Below are 23,645 nucleotides of genomic sequence, written 5' to 3'. Positions count from 1 at the left end.
CTTGATAGAGGTTTATGAGATGATCAGAGGAATAGATAGAGTAGACAGTCAGAAACTTTTTCCCCGGGTACAACAGAGTGTTACACGGGGACATAAATTTAAGGTGAAGGGTGGAAGGTATAGGGGAGATGTCAGGGGTGGGTTCTTTACCCAGAGAGTAGTGGGGGCATGGAATGCGCTGCCTGTGGGAGTGGTAGAGTCAGAATCTTTGGTGACCTTTAAGCGGCAATTGGATAGGTACATGGATGGGTGCTTAAGCAAGGACAAATGTTCGGCACAATATCGTGGGCCGAAGGGCCTGTTCTGTGCTGTCCTGTTCTATGTTCTATGTTCTATTTTGTCTCCATGGACTTTACCAAAGCATTTGACAAGGCCTTTCACAGTCAGCTGATGCAAAAGGTTACATCACATGGGATCCATGGTGGGCTAGTAAGTTGGATACAGAAATGGTCATAGAAAGCACAGAGTAGTGATAGAACGGTGTGTTTCTGACTGGAGATCTGTGACTAGTGACATTCCACAGGAATCAATGCTGGAACTCCTGCTTGTAATATATGCAATAGATTTGGAGGAGAACGTAGGTGGCATGATAAGTAAGTTTGGAGACAGCACACAGATTGGGGGAGCTGCAGATAATAAGAAGGATTGCCAAAAGTTACAGCAGGATATACGCAGAGAAATGACAGATGGAATTTAATCTGTACAAATAAGAGGTGATGCATTTTGGAAGGTTATAAACAGGAAGAAAGAAACAGTGAATGGCAGAACCCTCAGAAGCATTAACATTCAGAGGGAACTCGGCATATAGGAACCACAGCTCTCTGAAAGTAGCAACATCAGTGGATAAGGTGGTTAAATAGGCATGCTTGGAGATAGTGAGGACGATGAAGTGTGCTGTTGGAAAAGCACAACAGGTCAGGCAGCATCTGAGGAGCAAGAGGGTTGATGTTGCGGGCAGGACTCTTCATCATGACTGGGGAGGGGGAAGGGGGCTGAGAAATAAATAGGAGGAGGGGGGCTGGGGCTAGGGGAATGTTAGGTGGGATGGCAATGGGTCGATGCAGATAGGAGGTTATGGTGATTGGTCGGTGGGAAAGGTGTAGCGGACAGGAGGGAAGGAAGCTGGACAGGTAGGGTCAGGTCAAGAAGGTGGTGCAGAGTCAGAGGGTTGTATCTGGGCTGGGGTTGGGGGAGGGGAAATTTGGAAACTGGTGAATTCAATATTGAGGCCATGTGGTTGTAGGCTCCTTGAGTATAAAAGTAGGAAAGTTATGTTACAGCTGTTTGCAACTTCAGTTAGGCCACATTTGGGGTATTGTGTACAGTTCTGGTCGCCTTGTTATAGGAAGGATGTGGAGGCTTTGGAAAGGATGCAAAAGAGCTTTATCAGGATGTTGCCTGGAATGGGGTGTATTAGCTATAAGGACAGCTTGGACAAACTTGGATTGTTTTTGCTAGAGCATCAGAGGCTGAAGAATGACCTGATAGATATATATACAATTATAAGAGGCATGGAGAGGATGGGTAGTTGGAGTCTTCATTCCCATTGTGAAAATGTCAAGTACTGGGAGACATAGGTTTAAGGTGCGAGGGAGAAAGTTTAAAGGAGATGTGCGAGGCAAGTTTTTTACATACGAGGGAGGTATGTGCCTGGGTCATGCTGGCAGGGGAGATGGTAGAAGTTGATATGGTAGCAATGTTTAGGAGGCATTTAGACAAACACATGAACACTTCGGGAATAGAGGGATATGAACGATGTGCAGGCACTTGGTATTCATTTAAAATGGCGTCAAGGTCAGCACAGACATGTGGGCTGAAGGCATGCTGTTGTGCTGTACTGTGCTATGTTCTATGTAGTTAGGTAATGAGTACTCCAGACAGGAGGAAAGATTAATGAGAGTGTGTTGTGTTTTATATTAAAGCCATACTGTGGGCATAAGCTCTGTCAGAACACAAACATATTTACAGACGTGAAAGAATTGGGGAATGGAAAGAGTGAGAATGATTAAAGAATGGATCAGAATTGGAAATTCAAATGTCGAAACTCCAGGGAGATTTCCTTGTGTCACTCAGGAGAATTTAAATTCGTGTCGTAGGAAAATGGTCAACAGGTACAATGACTGAGAGTTAGAGATTAAAGTCAGTCAGGCTAAGAGGAAGAATAGAAAGGGAGACGATACCGTGATTAGATTAGATTAGATTACAGTGTGGAAACAGGCCCCTCGGCCCAACAAGTCCACACCGACCCGCCGAAGCGAAACCCATCCCTACCCCTACATTTACCCCTTACTTAACACTACAGGCAATTTAGTATGGCCTGACCCTGCACATCTTTGGATGGTGGGAGGAAACCGGAACACCCGGAGGAAACCCACACAGACACGGGGAGAACATGCAAACTCCACACAGTCAGTCGCCTGAAGCGGGAATTGAACCCAGGTCTCTGGTGCTGTGAGGCAGCAGTGCTAACCACTGTGCCACCATGCCGCCTCAGATTCCCGTGACTGGGAATCTGAAGTGTATTTGTTTCAAGGTGAGGAATATGACAGCTTGGATTAATACAAATTACTTTGATTGTGATTGCGGGTGTGTTCACCGAGCTGGGAAGTTGATTTACAGATGTTTCTTCCCTCTGTCTAGCTGACATCTCCAGTGCTCCTGTGAAGCACTGCTGTACTGTGTCTTCTGGAATTTATTTGGTTCCATTCCTGCTGCTTCTGGTCGGCAGTTCCGGAAGTGTTTTTTGTACTGGCCAATATATTGGGTCCGGGTCAATGTGCAACAGCAATCACCCGAATACACACAAGAGATGCTGCACTGTTCAAAAGGGCTACAACACACTACAGCACTCCCAACCTACAAAGGGAACAAGAAGAACACTTCTACAGAGTATTCACCAAGGACAGATATCCCTGCAATTTCATCCACAGATGCTTAACAGACAAACAACGTGACGAGGACATGCCTCAATCTAACTCACTAGCAATGTTACCTTACATAAAACATGTCTCGGATCTGACAGCCAGACTTCTCTGAACACTGGGATTCATGACAGCTCATAAACTGACAGCTGCACTCATTCAACACCTTACCAGGACAAAAGACCCCACACCCATCATGTGCAAGAGTAACGTAATTTACACGATTCCATGCAAAGACTGCACTAAACACTGTGTAGGACAAACAGGCAGACATAGTGTGGCACGGTGACCCAGTGATTAGCACTGCTGCCTCTTAGTGCCAGTACCCAGGTTTGATTCCAACCTCAGGCGACTGCCTGTGTGAAGTTTGCATATTCTCCCCGAGTCTGCGTGGGTTTCCTCCAGGTGATCTGGTTTCCTCCCACAGTCCAAAGATATGCAGGTTAGGTGAATTGGCCATACCTAAGTTGTCCCATAGTGATTAGATTACATTACATTACAGTGTGGAAACAGGCCCTTCGGCCCAACAAGTCCACACCGACCCGCCGAAGCGTAACCCACCCATACCCCTACATTTACCCCTTACCTAACACTACGGGCAATTTTGCATGGCCAATTCACCTGGTTAGGTTGTGTAGGTTAGGTGCATTAGTCAGAGTAAATGTAGGGTAGGGTTGGGGAATGGATCTGGGTGCGTTACTCTTCGGAGGGCCAGTATGGGCTTGTTGGGCCGAAGGGTCGGGGGTTCCCACACTGTAGGGATTCTATGAACTAGCAATCTCCATCCATGAATACCAACTAACCATTAAATGCCACGACCAGCTGTCCCAAGTAGCCATAGACACAGATGAAAAGGACCACAAATTCGACTTGGACAACACAATGAACATTGGACAAGCTCAACAGAGGACAGCCAGAGAATTGCGAGAAGCAGGGCACTCACCCACAGACTTCATCAACAAGCACGTTGCCCTACATCCCATATACCAGCCACTGCAACAAACAACCAGAAGCAGCAGAAACAGAACCAAATAAATTCCAGAATGCACAGTACAGCAGCACTTCACAGGAGGCTCCAAAGCACTGAAGACGCCACCCAGACAGAGGACAAAATGTCTGCAAATCAACTTCCCAGCTCGGAGAACATACCCACAACTATAGCAACCAGCACTCGAGCTAGAAATCTTGAGGTAACTTTGACATTGCATCTACTGCAGAGACTTGCTTCAGAACGGGACAAGAGTGGCGGCTTTACATTCTGGGATTTAGATTTTTCAGGCAAGGTAGAGAAGAACGTAAAAGAGGTGAGGTGTTACATTTTTTAATAAGGGAGATTATCCCAGCTGTATTGAGAGAGGACACCTCAGGAATTGGAAGGGTACAATCACTTTGATGGGATTGTACAATGGGCCTTCCAACAGCAAATGGGTGATAGAGGAACAGAGATGTAGAGAGATTATAGAAAAATGTAAAAAAACAACAGGGTTGTTTTGGTGGATGATTTTAACTTCCCCAATATTGACTGGGACTTCTTTAGTGCCAGGGGTTGGATGGGGGGAATTTGTTCGGCGCACCCAGGATGATTTCTTGAAGCATAGTCCAACTGGGGAACCCAGGTCCTAAGGTGAAAGTATTAAAGTAGGCGGAAGGCTTAATATGACAATATTGGGCAGGACCTGGGGGATGTAGGTTGGAGGTGGTTGTTTGGGTAAATCCACACCTATCATGTGGGATTTTTTTAAAAGCCAGTTGATTAGAGTTCAGGAACAGCTTCTTCCTATGAAAATGAAAGATAAGGATGGTAAGTTTTAAGAATCTTGAATGACAAAAGAAATTGTGTGCTTAGTCAAAAAGAAAAAGTCCTGATGAAGGGCTTTTGCCCAAAACGTTGATTTTCCTGCTCCTCGGATGCTGCCTGACCTGCTGTGCTTTTCCAGCACCATTCCAATCTAGAAAAAGAAAAAGGAATCATACATAACGTTTAGGAAACTGAATACAGACTGAGCCCTTGAAGGAGATAATGATTGCAGGAAGGAACTTAAACAATGAGTAAAGAGGGTGAAAAAGGACCATGGCAGGTTCCTGGCGAACAGAATTATGGAAAATCCCAGGGCATTTTATACATAAATAAGGAGCAGAGGTATAACGAGATAAAAGGTAAGTCTACTGAAGAACAAAGGAGGGAATTTTTGTGAAGAGCCAGAGAAAGTGGGTGAGATACTTTGTATCAGTATTCGTAAAGGAGAGAGATAATTATAAAGAATTAAAAACTATGTGGCGCTGGAGACAAACCAAATGACTGGAATAACATGGTAAGTATGTTATTCTATACTGTACTGTACTGTACTGTCATTACAGTATTTTGGCTTGTTTCCATCACCACCTTATTTTTAATTTTTTGTAATTATCTCTCTGTCTCATTTAATCGGATTATAGGTCATCCCCTTCGAGAGTTATTCAGCTATTGGCCCTTTACTCACACCGCCTGAAACTCTTGATCACCTGCAGAGACTTATTATTTGGCCTGTCCCTGCCGACACTACAGCCACACCATTGGTATGATATTTTGATCTCTCTGCCTATAAATTCTGTGTGTGTCTGCTTCTCTTTCACTTCACCTCATGAAGGGGCAGCACTCCGAAACTTCGGGACCAGAGCTGAGCGGGAGTGAACAGAGAGCAACCTGGGAAGGTAAGAGATTCTGATTCTGAGGGGGAAACTGAAGAGTAATGTCGCAGTAGGGCTGTGATTTGATTGGCCACTAAGGGGTCTGCTAACTTCGGATTTGTATTAAATTGAATCTTGTTAATTTATTGGTTGCAACTTACTTACTAGTTACAATTGCATAAACAGCAATACAAAAACAGTTAAAAAAATTTAAAAAACTAATTAAGTAAAATAAGGATGATGATCGGGTGATGTTTTGTTTCTGTATGTGGAAGGTGGTGGACACCATTGTGGTTCCCACTGACCATGTCTGCAGTAACTGTTGATTGCTGGAAGAACTCCAGCTCAGAGTCGATGAGCTGGAATCTGAGCTTCAAACACTGCGACACATGAGGGAGCTGGAAAGTTACCTGGACGCTGTGTTTCAGGAGACAGTCATACCCCTTAGACTAGCTCGAATTCAGCCAGTGGTCAGGGACAGGCTGACAGTGAGACAGGTAGAGGGATCCAGGAGGGAGAGAAGGGTGCAGGAGCCTCAGCTCCACCTGTTGTTCAAGAGCTTTGGTCTTTGTGTGGATGGGAATGGGAACTGCAGGGAGAATGAGCCGACTGACAGCAGCACCATGATGCAGGAAACCATTCAAGATGGTGGTGGAGACTGGAGAAGAGAAATGTTGTTGTAAATGCGGATAGTATAGCTATAGGCATAGACACTGTTCTCTGTGACCAGGATTGAAAGTACCAAATGTTGTGTTTCTGCCTGGTGCTCGGGTTTGGGATAGCTCATCTGGACTACAGAGGAACTTGGAGTGAGAGGGTAAAGATCCAGTGGTCGTGCTCCCACATATGTAATGGCATAGATAAAACTAGGGCAGAGGTTCTGCTAAGGGAGTATGAACAGCTAGGAGCTAAATTAGAAAGTAAACCAAGAATATGATAATCTATGGATTACTACCTGAGCCAAGAGCTAATTGGCACAGGGTCAATAAGAATAAGCAGGTAAATGGTTGGCTCAAAGATTGGTTTGAGAGAAATGGGTTTGAACTCATGGGACATTGGCACCAGTACTGGGGAAGAAGGGACCTGTTCTGATGGGACAGTTTTCATCTGAACCATGCTGGGACCAGAGTCCTAATGAATAGCATAACTCCAGCTATATGCAGGGCTTTAACTAAATGGGGTTGGTGGTGGGGTTGGGGGGGATGGTTCAGTGATGGGGGAAATTAGAGAAATTAGAAAACCCAAATTAAAGGAGGAGGTAAGAGTGCAGAACACAGGAGAGGTTATTAAAATCTCCAGCACAGACACAAATATGACAGAGGGTATGGAAAGGGTTAGCAATCAAACTTTAAGCACACTGGACAAATGAATGATAATGAGAAGAGGGATGAAAGTGTTATATCTGAATGCACGCAGTATAAGGAATAAGGTAAAAATGAGCTCTTGGCACAGATCGAAATTGGCAGATATGATGTGGTGGGCATCACAGAGACATATTCTGCAAGAGAGCTAACTATTCAAAGATATACATCCTATCAAAAAGATAAGCAAATGGGCAGAGGGGATGGGGTTGCCTTATTAATAAGGAATTAAATTAAATCAATAGTAAGAAATGAAGTAGGGTCAGATGGTGTAGAATCTGTGTGGGTAGAATTGAGGAACTGCAAAGATAAAATAAAACATAGTTGGAATAATGTACAGGCCTCCAAACAGTTGTCAGGAGCTGGGGTGCAAGATACACCAGGAGATAGAATAGATGTATAGGAAAGGGAAAGCTACAGTAATCATCGGGGATTTCAATATGCAGGTGAACTGGAAAAATCGGGTTAGTAGTGGTTCGCAAGAAAAAGAATTTGTGGAATGTCTACGAGATGGCTGTTTGGAGCAGCTTGTGTGGCGCCCATAGGGAACAGGCAATTCTGGATTTAGTTTTGTGCAATGAGGCAGACTTGATAAGGGAGCTTAAGGTGAAGGAATCCTGAGGAGGCAGTGATCATAATATGATTGAATTTACTCTGCAATTTGAGAGGGAGAAGATAGAATCAGGGGTAACGGTATTACAGCTGAATAAAGGCAAATACAGAGGCATGAGGGAGTAGCTGGATAGAATTGACTGGGAGAGGAGCCCAGCAGGAAAGACAGTGGAACAGCAATGGCAGGAGTTTCTGGGAATAATTCAGGAGACACAACAGAGATTCATCCTGAGATAAAAGAAGCATGGTACAGGGAGGATGAGGCAACCATTGCTGACTAGGGAAGTCAGGGATAGCATAAAAGGAAAAGAGGAAGCATATAATGTGGCAAAGGGCAGTGGGAAACCAGAGGATTGGGAAGCTTACAAAGACCAACAGAGGGCAATAAAAAACGAAATAAGGAGGGAGAGGATTAAATATGAGGGTAAGTTAGGCAGTAATATAAAGGGCAAAAAAGAGACAAACTTGGACATTGGGCTGCTGGAAAATGATGCTGAAGAGATAGTAGTGGAAAACAAAGAAATGGCTAGCAACTGAATAATTACTTTGCATCAGTCTTCATGGTGGAAGAAATGAGTAATATCCCAAAAATTCAAGAGAGTGAGGGAGCAGAGCCAAGTAAGTTGGCCATCGCCAAGGAGAAGGTGCTAGAAAAATGGAATGGCCTGAAAGTGGACTAGATGGAGTACACCCCAGAGTTCTAAGTGAGATAGCTGAAGCATTAGTGGTGAACTTTTAGGAATCTCTAGAATCAGAAAGAGTCCCAGAGGACTGGAGAATTGTTAATGTGACACCCCTGTTTAAAAAGGGGGTAAGGCAAAAGATGGAAAATTACAGACCTGATTAGCCTAACCTGGAATCCATTGTGAAGGATGAGATTTCTGAATACTTGAAAGGATATGGTACAATATGGCAAAGTCAGCATGGTTTCATCAAGGGGAGGTAATGCCTGAGGAATCTGCTAGAATTCTTTGAGGAAGTAACAAGCAGGTTACACCAAGGTGAGCCAATGGATGTTATCTCCCAGGATTTCAAGAAGGCCTTTGACAAGGTGCCACACAAGAGGTTGCTGAGTAAGATAAGGGTCAAGGGAAGACCTTTTAGAATGGAGATAAGGAGAAATATCTTTGGCCAGAGATTGGTGAATCTACAGAATTCATTGCCCCGGAAGGCTGTGGAGGCCAGATCATTGAGTATATTTAATACTGAGATGGATAGGTTCTTCAGGAAATCAAGGATTATGGGGGAGAAAGCAGGAGAATGGGATTGAGAAACTTATCAGCCATGATTGAATGACAGAGCAGACTTGATGGGCTGAATGGCCTAATTTCAGCTCCTATGCCTTATGGTTTTATGGTCCTATTTCAAACAAACCTGTTGGACTATAATCTGTTGTTGTCTGACTTATGACTTTGTCTGCCCCAGTCCAACACCGGCATCTCCACGTCATAAAGGAGAAGGAGGTGAGTCTCAAGATAAGTATTTTCATTTTCTAAGGCATGCAATGTAAAAAGGGAGGAGGTGTTAAGTGTTTTGAAAAACATTAGGTAGTCAAGTCCGTAGTCAAGTCTTCTGGACCTGATGGGATCCATACAAGAATTCCGAGGGGGGCAAGGAAAGAAACTGTTGGGGCCTTGTACGAAACCTTTATAAACTCTTTGCAGGAGAGGTCCCAGAAGACTGGAGAATACCCAATATTGTTGCTTTGTTTAAGAAGGGGAACAGGAACAATCCAAGAAATTACAGGCTGGTGAGCCTCAGATCAGTGGTAGGGAAATTATTGAAGAAAATTCTGAGGAACAGGATTTACTCACATTTGGAAATATGTGGGCTTATTAGAAATAGGCAGGATTTCTTTGTGCATGCGAGGTCATGTCTCAGAAATCTGATTGAGTTACCCACAAGTAGATAAGGTGGTCAAGAAGACATTTGCCTAAATCAATTGGGACAATGAGTATAAAAATTGACAAGTCATGTTGCAGTTGTATAGAACTTCAGTTAGGCCACGCTTGGAGTGTTGCATCACTCCTAGTTGCCACACTACCTAAGTTTTTGAGAGGATATAGACAAGGGTTATTAGGGTGTTGCTTGATTTGGAGGGTATCAGCCATGAGGATAGATTGAACAAACTTGATTTGTTTTCACTTGAACATTGGAAGCAGTGGGGCAAAATTATGAGAAGCATGCATAGAATAGTCTTTTTCCCATCGTTGAAGTATCAATTAGAGTCATAGAGTCATAGAGATGTACAGCATTGAAACAGACCCTTCGGTCCAACCCATCCATGCCGACCAGATATCCCAACCCAATCTAGTCCCACCTGCCAGCACGCGACCTATATCCCTCCAAACCCTACCTATTCATATAACCATCCAAATGCCTCTTAAATGTTGCAATTGTACCAGCCTCCACCACTTCCTCTGGCAGCTCATTCCATACACATACCACCCTCTGCATGAAAACGTTGCCCGTAGGTATCTTTTATATCTTTCCCCTCTCACCCTAAACCTATGCCCTCTAGTTCTGGACTCCCCGACCCCAGGGAAAACACTTTGCCTATTTAACCCTATCCATGCCCCTCATAATTTTGTAAACCTATATAAGGTTACCCCTCAGCTTCCGACGCTCCAGGGAAGACAGCCCCAGCCTGTTCAGCCTCTCCCTATAGCTTGAATCCTCCAACCCTGGTAACATCCTTGTAAATCTTTTCTGAACACTTTCAAGTTTCACAACATCTTTCTGATAGGAAGGAGACCAGAATTACACACAATATTCCAACAGTGGCCTAACCAATGTCCTGTACAGCCGCAATATGACCTCCCAACACCTGTACTCGATCATCTGACCAATAAAGGAAAGCATACCAAATGCCTTCTTCACTATCTGCGACTCCACTTTCAAGGAGCTATGAACCTGCACTCCAAGGTCTCTTTGTTCAGCAACACTCCCTAGCCCATTAAGTGTATAAATCCTGCAAAGATTTGCTTTCCCAAAATACAGCACTTCACAATTAAACTCCATCTGCCATTTCTCAGCCCATTGGCCCATCTGGTCAAGATCCTGTTGTAATCTGAGATAACTGTCAGATTATCCACTGTCCACTACACCTCCAATTTTGGTGTCATCTGCAAATGTACTAACTGTACCTCTTATGCTCGCATCCAAATCATTTATATAAATGACAAAAAGTAGAGGGCCCAGCACCAATCCTTGTGGCACTCCACTGGTCTCAGGCCTCCAGTCTGAAAAACAACCCTCCACCACCACCCTCTGTCTTCTACCTTTTGAGCCAGTTCTGTATCCAAATAGCTAGTTCTCCCTGTATTCCGTGAACGTTTATCAATTGTTTTCATAGGACAGAAGAGGGAAAATTTAAAGGAGATATGAGAGGCAAGTTCTTTTTTAACACAAAAGGTGTTAAGGCCTGGAATGTGTTGACAAAGGATGTGATAGAAGCAGATACAATGGCAACGCTTAAGAGGCATCTTGACAGAGACACGAATAGGCATGGGAATAGAAGGATCGGAACCATGTGGAGGCAAAATGATTTTAGAATAGAAAGGTGTCATGTGGCAGCAGAGGCTTCATGGGCCGAAGGACCTGTTCCTGTGCTGTACTTTTCTTTGTTCTTCTTTGTTCTTTGTTCACTCAGATTGGATAATACAGAAGTGTTTAAGACTGCAAACTATTCTCCCAAAAACTATCAAAATGACTTCTATAAGTTTTTATGTACTCACTAATCACATTTTGTAAATAGGCCAGGAGATAAATTTCAGCTGTAGATGAAGTTAATGTAGGGATGTGTTTTTCATTAAAGAAATATGCCCTTATAGACTCTATTTAAATTAGTGGATGGCATGTGAATATTGTTGACTAGGTCAGCATTTATTGCCCATCCCAAACGGACCTGAGCATTTAGCTCAATGAGAGAAGAGATTGAGTTCATAATGGACAATGATATTATTACCCTGAGTCACAGTAGTTGGAGCTCACCTACTGTGATCCTGCCAATACTACCAGCTGAGTCATAGCAAGTGTGCATGGGATTAATGCAAAGTCAGCATCCTAATGAGAGTGAATTCATATCTGATTCCACAATTGGAGAATTATATTGAGAAAATTAGAAAATTGTTTTGTTACAACAATTTGTTTGTGAAAGGAAACTGGCAAGTTCCATTCACTGATTGAGCCAGAGATGTGTCAACTTTTGTAACACTTGGATGGACTTTATCAATGTAAAATCATTCTATTTGGAATAAAAAATATTTTGTGTTACGTTTGGGTCAAGGCAAGATAGCACCTAGTGAAGCAAAAATATGGGTTATCATGGAATTTTTCCAGCCTATAAAAAATATTTTACAAAATGAGTGGACAAGCTATCTGGTAGATAATTGCTGAACTGTTTACTCAGTTAAGAATTCTAATCTAGAGAGAGACAGAAGCAGATTCAGTTCAGAAGAATAGATCCATATTGAAAGATGCACAAAATAACAAAGTAACTGGCAAAAGCCCTGTTTTTTTTTCCTCAGACTTCAATGAGAAAAGTCAATGAGTTAGTGTCTAGTCCCTGTGTGCTAAGGAGAGACAAAGAGAGTCAAATCTGGTGAATGTGCAGCAAGTCACAGAAACAAAACACTGGTGACCTCGTTAATCATACAAGCTTTAGAGTGACGAATAAGGGTAACACTTCACTGGTCTGTGAAGGGTATTCTGGGAAAGTAGGTTGAATCTTTCTTTTTATTTAAGATAAGTTTTTCAAAATTATTATTTTTTATATATATATTTTTAGTTTTGACAATTTTTTTTCTTTTTTGTGTAATAAACATATGCTCTTTTGTTAAAAGTACATTGGCAGCCTCTTGTGAATGCATTCAATGACTGACTAACATGGTAATCAAACAGACAAAATAATACTTAAGACCTGTAAAGCCAGATTGCACACTGAGACCTGACTTGTTCAGTATTGCCATTAGATGCAATCATAACATTGAACACAAAGAGACTTAAGTGTTCAGAAACAGAACAGTACAGTATTCACATGTCGACACAGCAGTTCAGGAAGGATGGACATGCCTGGGAGAGGGGACAGTGCAGACTATCCAAAGTGATATCAAGTTAAAAGGGCTACATTGCAAGGACAGGTTACACATTGTATTTCCTTGTTCGAGATGCTGAAGACTTACCTTGCCATTACTTTCCATGGCTGATGCAGTGTGGACAGTGTCTCCATACAGTCCAAACCGTGGCATCCTGTGACCCACCACCCCTGCTACTACCATCCCAGAGTGGATACCTAGTCAGCAAGACAAAAGGAAGTGAGGTTGGAACTCGGTGGAACTCCAAGCATTCATTCCCAACATTCCCACTTCCGATAATCAGTCCAACTCTCATCAAACATCCTCAATGCCAACTATCATCGACACTCCTATCATTCCCAACATTCCCTCTTCCACCAAACATTCCATCTTCCACCAAACATTCCCACTCCCACCAATCATTACCAACAGTCCCACTCCCATCAATCATGGCCACTCCTACCAATCATTTCCAGCAATTCAACTTCCACCAAACATTTCCAATACCACCTATTATTCACACTCTCACCTACCATTCCTAACATTTCCATTCCCACCAAACATTCCCACTCCCACTATCATTCCCAGCATTCCCCACTCTCGCTAAGAATTCCCACTCCTACCAAACATTCTTTGATCAACAGACGGTGCTGCTGAGAGGCAACTGAGGAGGATTCTGGGAGGCGATGGCTCAGTCAACATGACCAAGGAGGAGAGCACAGGAGAGCTGCTGTCAATGAACAGTACAAAAGCATCCAACAGAGAGCACTGCTGAGAAGCAATAGAGGAGGAGGACGAGGATTCTGAAAGGAATCTGCTCAGCAACCAGCGGCTGCCCAGGAGTGAATTAAAAGTGGCAAGCTATAGTGGAGTGACCATTTTGAGAAGAGCTGGTTTGCGGTTGAAGTGCTGCTGGAGGATTAACTATAGGTTTTGGTGAGTACTGGACTTTGGTGGGAAGGGCAATTAACAACGAGGTAAGGCAGTCGGATGAGGAATGAACTACTGCAGCTGCTGAAGGCACAAGGACAAAGTAGAAGGAAATTGAACTATAATGTCACAGTCAGCAGATAAACACAGAAAATAGGTGCAGGAATAGGCCCTTCAATATGATCATGGATGATCATGAAATCCAAGTGTCCCATTCTCACCCTCCCCGCCATGTCCGGCTCCCTCTTGACTATATATAATGAACTCAACCCAACAGCTTCCTGTGGGAGAGAATTCCACGGGTTCACAACTCTATGAGTGAAGAGATCCTCAGTCCAGTATGACTTGCCCCCTATGTTGTGACCTTGAGTTCTGGATTTCCCCAACATCAGGAACATTCTTCCCATCTAGCCTATACAATCCCATCAGGATTTTGTATGTTTCAATGAGCTCCCCCCTCATTCTTCTAAATTCCAGTGAGTGCAAGCCCAGTCAACCCAATCTTTCCTCATATGTCAGTCCTGCCATCCTGCAAATCAGTCTGGTGAACCTTCGGTGGAGAAGAATAGAGTAGAGCAGCTTTTTACTTGTCATTTGTACTGTATATAACTGATACAGTAAAAACGAGACAGCATTCCTCCAAAACTGAGGGAGCTACATGGACAGCACAAATTACACAATCATACACAGCACAAAGTGCATAAGAAGTGCAAAACACTTTGGGTGGCACGGTGGCACAGTGGCACAGTGGTTAGCACTGCTGCCTCACAGCGCCAGAGACCTGGGTTCAATTCCTGCCTCAAGCAACTGTCTGTGTGGAGTTTGCACATTCTCCCCGTGTCTGCATGGGTTTCCTCCAGATGCTCTGGTTTCCTCCCACGGTCCAAAAATGTGCAGGTTAGGTGAATTGGCCGTGCTAGTGTTAGGTGAAGGGATAAATGTAGTGGAATGGGTCTGGGTGGCTTACTCTTCAGAGGGTCGGTGTGGACTTGTTAGGCCAAAGGGCCCTTTTCCACACTGTAAGTAATCTAAATCTAAAAAAAATTGAAACATGTAAGTTACAGTGTAATAGCAAAATGATAAATAATAGACATTTTTCTAATCGTTTCAAAGAATGACAGATGGGAAAGTGTCCACTCATACTGTGTTAAGGAGCCTGATGGCTATGGGGAAGAAACTGGTGCACAGCCTGGCCATGAAAGACCGAACGCTCCGGTATCTTCTGCCAGATGGCAGGAGGGAGAAGAATCTGTGTGAGGGGTGCATGGGGTCTTCCACAATGCTCTGAGCCTTTCAGATGCAGCGTGCGGTGTAAATGTCAGTAATGGAGGGAAAAGAGACCCCGAAGATCTTCTCAGCTGTCCTCACTATCCGTTGTAGCATCTTACACTCCAAGATGGTGCAATTCCCGAACCAGCTCAGGATGCTCTGAATAAACGCTTTGTAGAATGTGGTGAGAATTAGGAGGTGGGAAGTGGGCTTTCCTCAGCCTGCACAGAAAATAGAGATGCTGCTTATCTTACTTGGCTATGGAGCTGGTGTTGAGGATCCAGGTGAGATTCTCCGCCAGGTGTACGCCAAGAAATTTGGTGCTCGTCACGATCTCCATGGGGGAGCCATCAATGCCCAGTGGAGAGTGGTTGCTCCGTGCCCTCCTGAAGTCAACAACCATCTCTTGCATCTTGTCCACTTTGTACGAGTCTGTTAGCTGCTGCACCTCCTCTCCTTACACTGAGTCGTTGTTCGTGCTGAGATCCACTACAGTCATATCATTCACGAACTTGATGATGTGATTCAACCGATGCATCGCTGCACAGTCGTGTGTCAGCAGGATGAACTGATCACACAGCCCTGGGGACTCTCTCAATTGCAAGAATGTCCTTCCTCAGACTAGGAGACCAAAATACAATACTCAAGGTGTGGCCTCACCAAAGCCCTGTATAACTGCAGCAAGATATCCTTACTCTGATACTCAAATCCTCTCAGAATGAAGGCCAGCATGCCATGAGCTTTCCTCATTGCCTGCTGCACCTCCATGGGGTAAAAACAATGACTGCAGATGCTGGAAACCAGATTCTGGATCAGTGGTGCTGGAAGAGCACAGCAATTCAGGCAGCATCCGAGGACAGGCAAAATCGACGTTTCGGGCAAAAGCCCTTCATCAGGAATAAAGGCAGAGAGCCTGAAGCATGTCTTAGACCAATTGAATTAAGGTTAAAGTGAAAAATGAAGCATTTCGCGAGGATCTGATGGAAAAGCAAATTACCCAGGGGATGGGTCAAATATGGAACATGTTGCCTGAGAGGGTAGCTTATCTCTCCACGCTTCAGGCTCTCTGCCTTTATTCCTGATGAAGGGCTTTTGCCCGAAACGTCGATTTTGCCTGTCCTCGGATGCTGCCTGAATTGCTGTGCCCTTCCAGCACCACTGATCCAGAATGCTGCACCTCCATGTCAACCTTCAGCCACTGTCACCTCACCTTTTCCTAAACAGCCACCATTCAGATAAAAATCTGCATTCCTGATTTTGTGACCAAAGTGGATATTTGTCCACATTACATTGCAATTACCAAATATTTGCCCACTCAGCCAGTCTGTCCAAGTCACCCTGCAGCCTCTTAACAGCCTCCTCACAGCACACACTGCCACCCAGTTTAGTGTCATCTACAAATTTGGAGATATATTACTCAATTCCTTCATCCAAATCATTAATGTATATTGTGAACAGCTGAGGTCCCAGTATCCCACTTATCACTGCCTGCCACTCTGAAAAGGACCCGTATCCCATTTATCACTCTGAAAAGGACCCGTTTATTCCAATTCTCGGCTTTCTGCCTGCCCGCCAGTTCTCCATCCATGTCAATATATTACCTCTGACACCATGAGCTTTAATTTTCCTTCCTAATCTCTTGTGTAGAATCTTGCCAAAAGCCTTTCACAAGTCCAGATACACAACATCTACTAATTCACTCTAATAGTCACATCCTCAAAAAATTCCAAAAGATTTGTCAAGCATGATTTCCCTTTAGTGAATTGATGCTGACTTGGACAAATTCTGTCACTAATTTCCAAATTATAAGTTATTAATTCATTAGTAATTGACTTCACCATTTTCCTCACCAATGTCAGGCTAAATGATCTAAAATTCCCCATTTTCTCTCTGCCTCCTTTTTTAAAGAGTGGATTTACATTAGCTACCCTCCATTCCATTGGAACACTTCCAGTGTCTACAGAATGCTGGAAAATGGTCACCAATGCATCTGTTATTTCTATGGCCACTTCTAGATTAGATTAGATTACTTACACCGTAGAAACAGGCCCTTCAGCCCAACAAGTCCACACCGACCCGCCGAAGCGCACCCACCCAGACCCATTCCCCTACATTTACCCCTGCACCTAACACTACGGACAATTTAGCATAGCCAATTCACCTAATCTGCACATTTTTGGACTGTGGGAGGAAACCGGAGCACCCAGAGAAAACCCACGCAGACACGGGGAGAATGTGCAAATTCCACACAGTCAGTCGCCTGAGGCGGGAATTGAACCCGGGTCTCTGGTGCTGTGAGGCAGCAGTGCTAACCACTGTGCCACCGTGCCACCCACTAAAATACTCCCACTTCATAAAATACTCTGGGATGCAGAGCATCAGGCTCTGGGGAGTTATTGGGTTTTAATCCCATCAATCTCCCCAATTCCATTTCCTGACTAATAAGGATTTTCTCAGTTCCTCCTTCATGCTTGACCCTCTGACCCCTAGCATTTCCTGAAAGTTACCTGTGTCTTCCTTCGTAAAGACAGATGCAAAGTACTTGCTCAACTGGTCTGCCATCTCTTTGTTGTCCATTATGATTCACCTGATTCTAAATGTAAGGGACCTGCAGTTGTCTTTATCAGCCCTTTTCTCTTCACCTATGTACAGAAGCTTTTGCAGTCAGTTTGTACATTTTCCGTAAGCTGACTATTGTATTCTACTTTCCCTTTCCGAATTAAACACTTTGACTTCCTCTGCTGAATTTTTAATTTCTCCCAGTTGTTGTGTTAGCTGCTTTTTCTGGCCAATTTATATGCTTTGGCTTTACCACTGTTCCTGATATCCCTTGTTAGCCATGGTTAGGCCACCTTACACCAGACAGGGATGTCCAATTATTGAAGTCCATCCATGTGTTCTGTAAATGCCTGCCATTGCCTATCCACCACTAATCCGTTAAGTATCCTTAGCCAGTTTACCCCAGCCAATGCATGCCTCATACCACCAAAATTAGTTTTCTTTAAGTTCAGGACCTTAGTCTCAGATTTAATTGTGTTGCACTCCACCTGAATGAAGAATTCTACCATATTTTGGTCTCTCTTCCCTCAAGGATTTTGTTGCTAATTAATCCCCTCTCGTTACACAATACCCAGTCTAGGATGACTTGTTCTCCAGTTGGTTCCTTGTCATATTGGTTGAGGAAGCCAACTCTCATACATTCCACAAAATTCTCCTCCATTGCATTGCTGCCAGTTTGGTTAGTCCAATCAATATGTAGATTGAAGTCACCCATAACTGTTGTACTCTTACTGTACACATCTCTAATTTCTTGTTTGATGCCTCAAAACCACTGTTTGCTAGTCTGTACACAATTCCCACCAACATCTTCATCCCTTTGGTGTTCCGCAGCTCCTCCCATACAGATTCCACATCGTCGAGGCTAATGTCTTTCCTTACTATTGTGTTAATCTCCTCCTTAATGTGCAACACTACCCCACCTCCCATTGCCATCTTTCCTCAAAATTGAATAACCCTGACATAGAGTTCCCATCCTTGGTCACCCTGATGCCAGGTCTCAGATCCCAATTACATCATATTTATTAATAACTGTCAGCACAGTTAATTCTTCCATCTTATTACAAATGCTCCTTGCATTGAGAGATAGAGCCTTCAGGCTCATTTACTTGACATTTATTGCCCTTTTAGAATCATTGTGAAATGTGGCCCTTTTTGATTTTTATCTGGTTTCTCTGCCTTCCACATTCGCTTTTTCCCTTTTCTGTCCTTTGTTTCTGTCCCCACTTTACTTCTCTCCCCCTCCCTGTTTTATTAGTTCCCATCTCCCTGTCATATTAGTTTAAACCATCCGCAACATCACATATGAAGGATTGAATCAACTGGACTTGCACTCACTGGATTTTGAAGAATGAGGGGGGATCTCATAGAAACATATAAAATCCTAATGGGATTGGGAGGGCTAGATGGGGGGAGAATGTTATCGTTGTTGGGGAAGTCCAGAACTAGGGATCACAGTCTAAGAATAAGGGGTAAGCCATTCAGGCCTGAGATGAGGAAGAATTTCTTCACTCAGAGAGTTGTGAACCTGTCGAATTCTCTCCCACAGGAAGCTGTTGGAGCCAGTTCATTAGTTCAAGAGGGAGCTGGACTTGGCACTTGTGATTAAAGGGATCAAGGAGTAGGGGGGGTGGGGGTCGGAATGGCATACAAAAATTGCATGATCAACCATGATCATGTTGAATGGTTGAGCAGGCTCAAAGGGCTGAATAGCCTACTCCTACACGTATTTACTATGTTTCTATACCACCTCTTGTCCATATGTCCTCCTGTTATCCACATTCACACCAATTAACTCACTTCCTCCTAACATTCCCAACATTCCATTCCCAATAAACGTTCCAACTGTCACCTATCATTCTCAGCATTTCTCATCCCCAGTAAGAATTCTTACTTCCATCAAAATTCCCACACCCATCGAACATCCTCTATATCACCTGTTATCCTCACTCCTACCTTTTGGCTGGGCTCACACATACTATCTGCACTTCCATGTATTATTATCAATATTCCCAGTGCCTCAAAATATTCCCGCTAATAGTTCCCAGTATTCTGATTCCCACCAATTATCACCACCACCATCAAGCATTTGCAATCCCAAATATCATTCCCAACACTTCCTACTCCCATTGACCACCAATTTTTCCTAACACTCTCGCATTCCCATCAATTCCTAAGATAATTTCCAATTTTCCACTCCCACCAACCAGTGCTTCCTACTTCACAGTAATCCTTTTTTCCCTGCACTGTGGGACTCACCAACACGGATTTGGATGTTATTCCCAGTGGATGGATCTTTGAGGTGATCTATTGACCGAACCATGTCTAGAGCCATGTCACAGATGTTGTGGGCATGATATTTAGTTTTTTCTGGGACTCCTGCAACAACCATGTATGCATCTCCGATCGTCTCAACCTGTACACATTGGGTTAGAAACATATCCTAAGCGTTAATCTCTGAACTTGACCCATTACATCCTCTCCCCTGGTGTCATCTGTAAGTGCAGGGTATGTCAGATGGGGAGGTGAACTACTGAAACTGTATAAAACTCAGTCAGACCACAGTCAGAAAGGTGTGATTGGATTCAAGAGCGTTTGATAGAAATTTACCTGGGTGTTGCTGGAACTGGAGAATTTTTGTGATGAGAAAGTCTGGGAAAGACTGACCTAATTTTCTTCAGAACACAAGAAGCTAAGGAGAGATTTAATTGCAGACTATAAAATTACAAGGGGGTCTGGAGACAGTAGAAATGAAGGAAATATTTCACTTGTAGACCTCTATGATTCTAAGTCTATGATCTGGGAGGTGAGGGTGTTATCCACTGAGACAAGCTAACAACCAATAAATGCAAGACTGAGGTCATGATGATGCTTTCATTAATACTGTACAGATTAGAATTTAACCCCAGCTTGAAGGGGGTGCTTTCAGGTATTCCTTTACAGAAATTGACTCGGTTACTGGTCCCCACCTAAACAGGTGGGGGCACCAATATACTTGCAGGGAGGCTTGTTGGTGTTTGTTGGGTTTAAACTGGTGTGGCAAGGGGTGGGAATCAGAGCAGTACATCAGCAAGTGGAGTGATTGAGGAGCAGTAGAGGTTCAATCAAGTCAGTGAACAGGCAGGACTAGAGTAATGAACATGATGGGCCTGGCAGTCTGAAGTGTATTTATTATAATGTGTGGAGTACAACAGATAGAGCCTGGATTAATATATGGGACTACGATGTGAAACTTGGTTGAAAGAAGGGCAGGTCTGGCAGCTTAATCTTCCAAGGTTTATTTGTTTCAGATGTGGATGAAAAAGATGTAAAAGTCATTGGGGAGATGCATGACTCATTAAAGAGCTACACGAAGAGATGACATCATGGAGGGCCCATCCAGCAAAGTACTTTGGTTGAACGTTAGGAATAAGAAAGGGGCATTCACTATGATGGAGTTATACTGTAGGCCTCCCAAAAGTCAGTGGGATATGCAGGCAGATCAGGGAAACATAAAATCAATAGAGTTTTTAGGGTTTGTTGTAGTGAGGGACTTAAAATTACCCAACATTGACTGGGACATCCTTACTGCCAGGGACTTAGATGAGGCAGAATTTGTTCGGTGCACCCAGGAAGGTTCCTTGAAACAATATGGAAATAGTCCAACTGGGAAGGAGCTGTAATAGATCTTGTTTTGGGGAATAAATCTGGCTAGGTGAGCAAAATTATAGTGAGGGAGCATTTTGGGGTAGTGGTGATAATTATAGATAAGAATAAGACTGGTCCTTGGGTGAATGTTAACTTTGCTGTAGACAAGCAGGAAGAACACAGCAGGCAACAGCATCAGGAGGTGGAGAAGTCAACATTTCAGGTGTAATCCTTCTTCAGGACTGGGAGTTGGTGTAAGGGGAACTGCAGATAAAGTGGGTGGAGGAGGGTTTTGGTTGGGGAGAGGGAGGGACAGTGAGGTGGGGATTGGTGAACATGAGTACAGGGTACGATCTGGTTGGTCGATGGGAGGAATTAACCCAGTTGATAGCTGGAAGTGCCAGTCAGAGAAATGGGTGGGGCTAGGAAGGGAGTCGGGGGATGAGAAGGGAAGCTATGTGATATTGGAGAACTCGCTGTTGAGTCCGGGCTGTAGGCAGAAGATGAGGTGTTGTACATTGGCTGAAAGTTAATTATGAGAGTGTTAGGCAGGAACTGAAGAAATTAGATTGGGGTGGATTTTTGGGAGTAAATCCACATCTGACATGTGGGTATCTTTTAAAGGCCAGACAATCAGAATTTGAGACCAGCATTTCCTGTGAGGATGAAAGCGAAGGATAGCAACATTTGGGAACGTTAGATGACAAGAGATATTAAACGTTTAGTTCAAAAGAAAAAAAAACATATGTAAGATTTAGCAAGCTGAAATTAGAGGAGGTCCTTGAGGAATATAAAGACCTTAAGCAAGGAATAAGGACAGGTAAAAGGGGCCATGAAATGACCTTGAAAATTGGAATTCTGGAAGATTCCAAGCCATGATGTACATTCATCAGGAACAAGAAAGTAGCTATAGGACAAAGGAGGGAATTTATGTGTGGAGCCAGAGGAAGTGAGTGAAAACCTTAATACAACACTATTTACCAAGGAGAAGGAGGTGGATGAGGGTAAGATTAGGAGAAGCATGTTGCTATTCTAGGGCATGTTGATATTAAGAAAGAGATGTTGGGTGCTTTAAACAATATCCATGAATGAATATATCCCAGGATACTGAAGGAGGCAAGGGAGAAGATTACTGTGGCCTTGACGTGTTTTGTTCTCCGGTTCCAAAACTACACATGACAAGCAGTTTCAAAACTGACTGCAGCATGGTCTCGGAGGGCTTGCCTGTTGTTCCAATTCTATTGAGCTAGTGTCTGCTGTGAAGGTCACAGATGAAGAATATCCACTTGATACTTACATGTTTGAAGATAAAAGACAAAGTCTCTTTTTCTCATTGATTATTGGAAGGCATCAAAACCACTGTCAAAAAGAAAACAGGACAACTCCATCTAGCCAACTTGGCCAAAACCCTAGATCAACAGTGACCTGAGCTAGGTGGATTAGCTTTGGGAATTACAGGGTTATAGGGGGTGGGTTAAATGGGATGCTTGTTGGAGGGTCAGTGTGGACTCAATAGGCTAAATGGCCTGCTTCCACACTGTAGGGATTGTATAATTCAATGATTTATGAATGGTTCAGCTGACAAGGTCAGCACTCCTGAAATCCCTCATGCAATGACCACACATTTCACTTTCTATTCCACATGGACAAGTCAAAGATTGATTTGTCTTTCTTCATTAAAGCTGCTATGAGTTTCCTCATTTCTCATTTCTAATCTGTATGAATCCAATTATTATTTTTCCTCATAATTTTAGTAACTAATAAACTCACTCCTCCACACCCTGGTTATCTTTTAAAAGATAAGTTACATTGAAACCAAGAAAGGTATCCACGAGGGAAGGGATGTCTTGTGTTAAGTTAACCTCGTTGTGACCAAGTGAGGGGTATAATGATTTAGGAGTGTCGCATGAATTGCAGGACCTCAGGCAGGAATCTGTCCTAACTGCTTAAAAGAAAGTTGCTTTTGGTTTGCAGTAGCAGAGTGCTGTTTTGGAATGAAGATTTTTCGTGGTTTCATGATGCAGTTGATGTGATTGTTGTGCAGTACTCCCCCATTATTAACACTAACCTTGAAGACTCTGTGCTTCTCACTCAGGGTGTCAAACAGTGTATACATCGTGTTCAACATAGAAACCACTTGCATTGGCGTGATGTGACTGCAAATCCGAGTAAAACCAACCACATCACTGAACAGGATAGTGACATCTGGGAATACCTGCAAAAGGACAACCATCACAATTAGACAATACATTCAGGAACCTTGAGACAGCCGAATCTCACTCTCTGTCTTTCTGTTCACTATCTCTCTAACTTCCATTGTATTTTTGACTCTCAAATACTCTCTATTTGCCTCTGATGCAGGCTTTTGAACAGATTATTTTTATTATTGATTAATTCATGAGGTGCGGTGTTTCTGGCTGGTCAACATTTATTGCCCATCTCGAGTTTTCCTGAGGAGTTGCCTTCTTGAATTGCTGCATTCCATGCATTGCAGGCAGGATCATGGTGCTTTTAGGGACGGTGTTCCAGGATTTTTACCGACTATCACTGAAGGAACAACACTATGTTCCTGAAACGGATGGTAATGGGCTTGGATGGGAATCTGCAGGGGGTAGTGTTCCCCTTTG

The 23,645-nt window shown here is 43.5% G+C and overlaps 1 protein-coding gene across 1 annotated transcript; it reads right to left on the bottom strand.

Annotated features, from left to right (window-relative positions):
* Positions 1–2,840: 2,840 nt before the first annotated feature.
* LOC122544502 (soluble guanylate cyclase 88E-like) lies at positions 2,841–23,251 on the bottom strand. Its single transcript, XM_043683737.1, has 5 exons — positions 23,087–23,251; positions 19,651–19,807; positions 12,745–12,854; positions 4,845–4,870; positions 2,841–2,856 (listed from the first exon to the last, which is right to left on the bottom strand). The coding sequence occupies exons 1-5, from the start codon at positions 23,249–23,251 to the stop codon at positions 2,841–2,843; spliced, it is 474 nt and encodes a 157-aa protein (XP_043539672.1).
* Positions 23,252–23,645: the final 394 nt, after the last annotated feature.

This window comes from Chiloscyllium plagiosum, chromosome 50 (assembly GCF_004010195.1).
Source record: "Chiloscyllium plagiosum isolate BGI_BamShark_2017 chromosome 50, ASM401019v2, whole genome shotgun sequence".
Lineage (NCBI taxonomy): Eukaryota > Metazoa > Chordata > Chondrichthyes > Orectolobiformes > Hemiscylliidae > Chiloscyllium > Chiloscyllium plagiosum.
The sequence above is the reverse complement of the archived record's forward strand: the minus strand, read 5'-3'. Positions and strand labels throughout refer to the sequence as shown.

What these genes read in the sequence shown, in the direction of transcription:
- LOC122544502 (XM_043683737.1), bottom strand. Translation starts at nt 23,251, where the DNA reads ATGGTTGTCCTTTTGCAGGTATTCCCAGATGTCACTATCCTGTTCAGT. An exon ending in AGAAGCACAGAGTCTTCAAG is followed by an intron (nt 19,808 to 23,086) that starts GTTAGTGTTAAT and finishes CAATGTGTACAG; the next exon opens with GTTGAGACGATCGGAGATGC. An exon ending in CCATGGAAAGTAATGGCAAG is followed by an intron (nt 4,871 to 12,744) that starts GTAAGTCTTCAG and finishes TTCTTTTTCTAG; the next exon opens with ATTGGAATGGTGCTGGAAAA.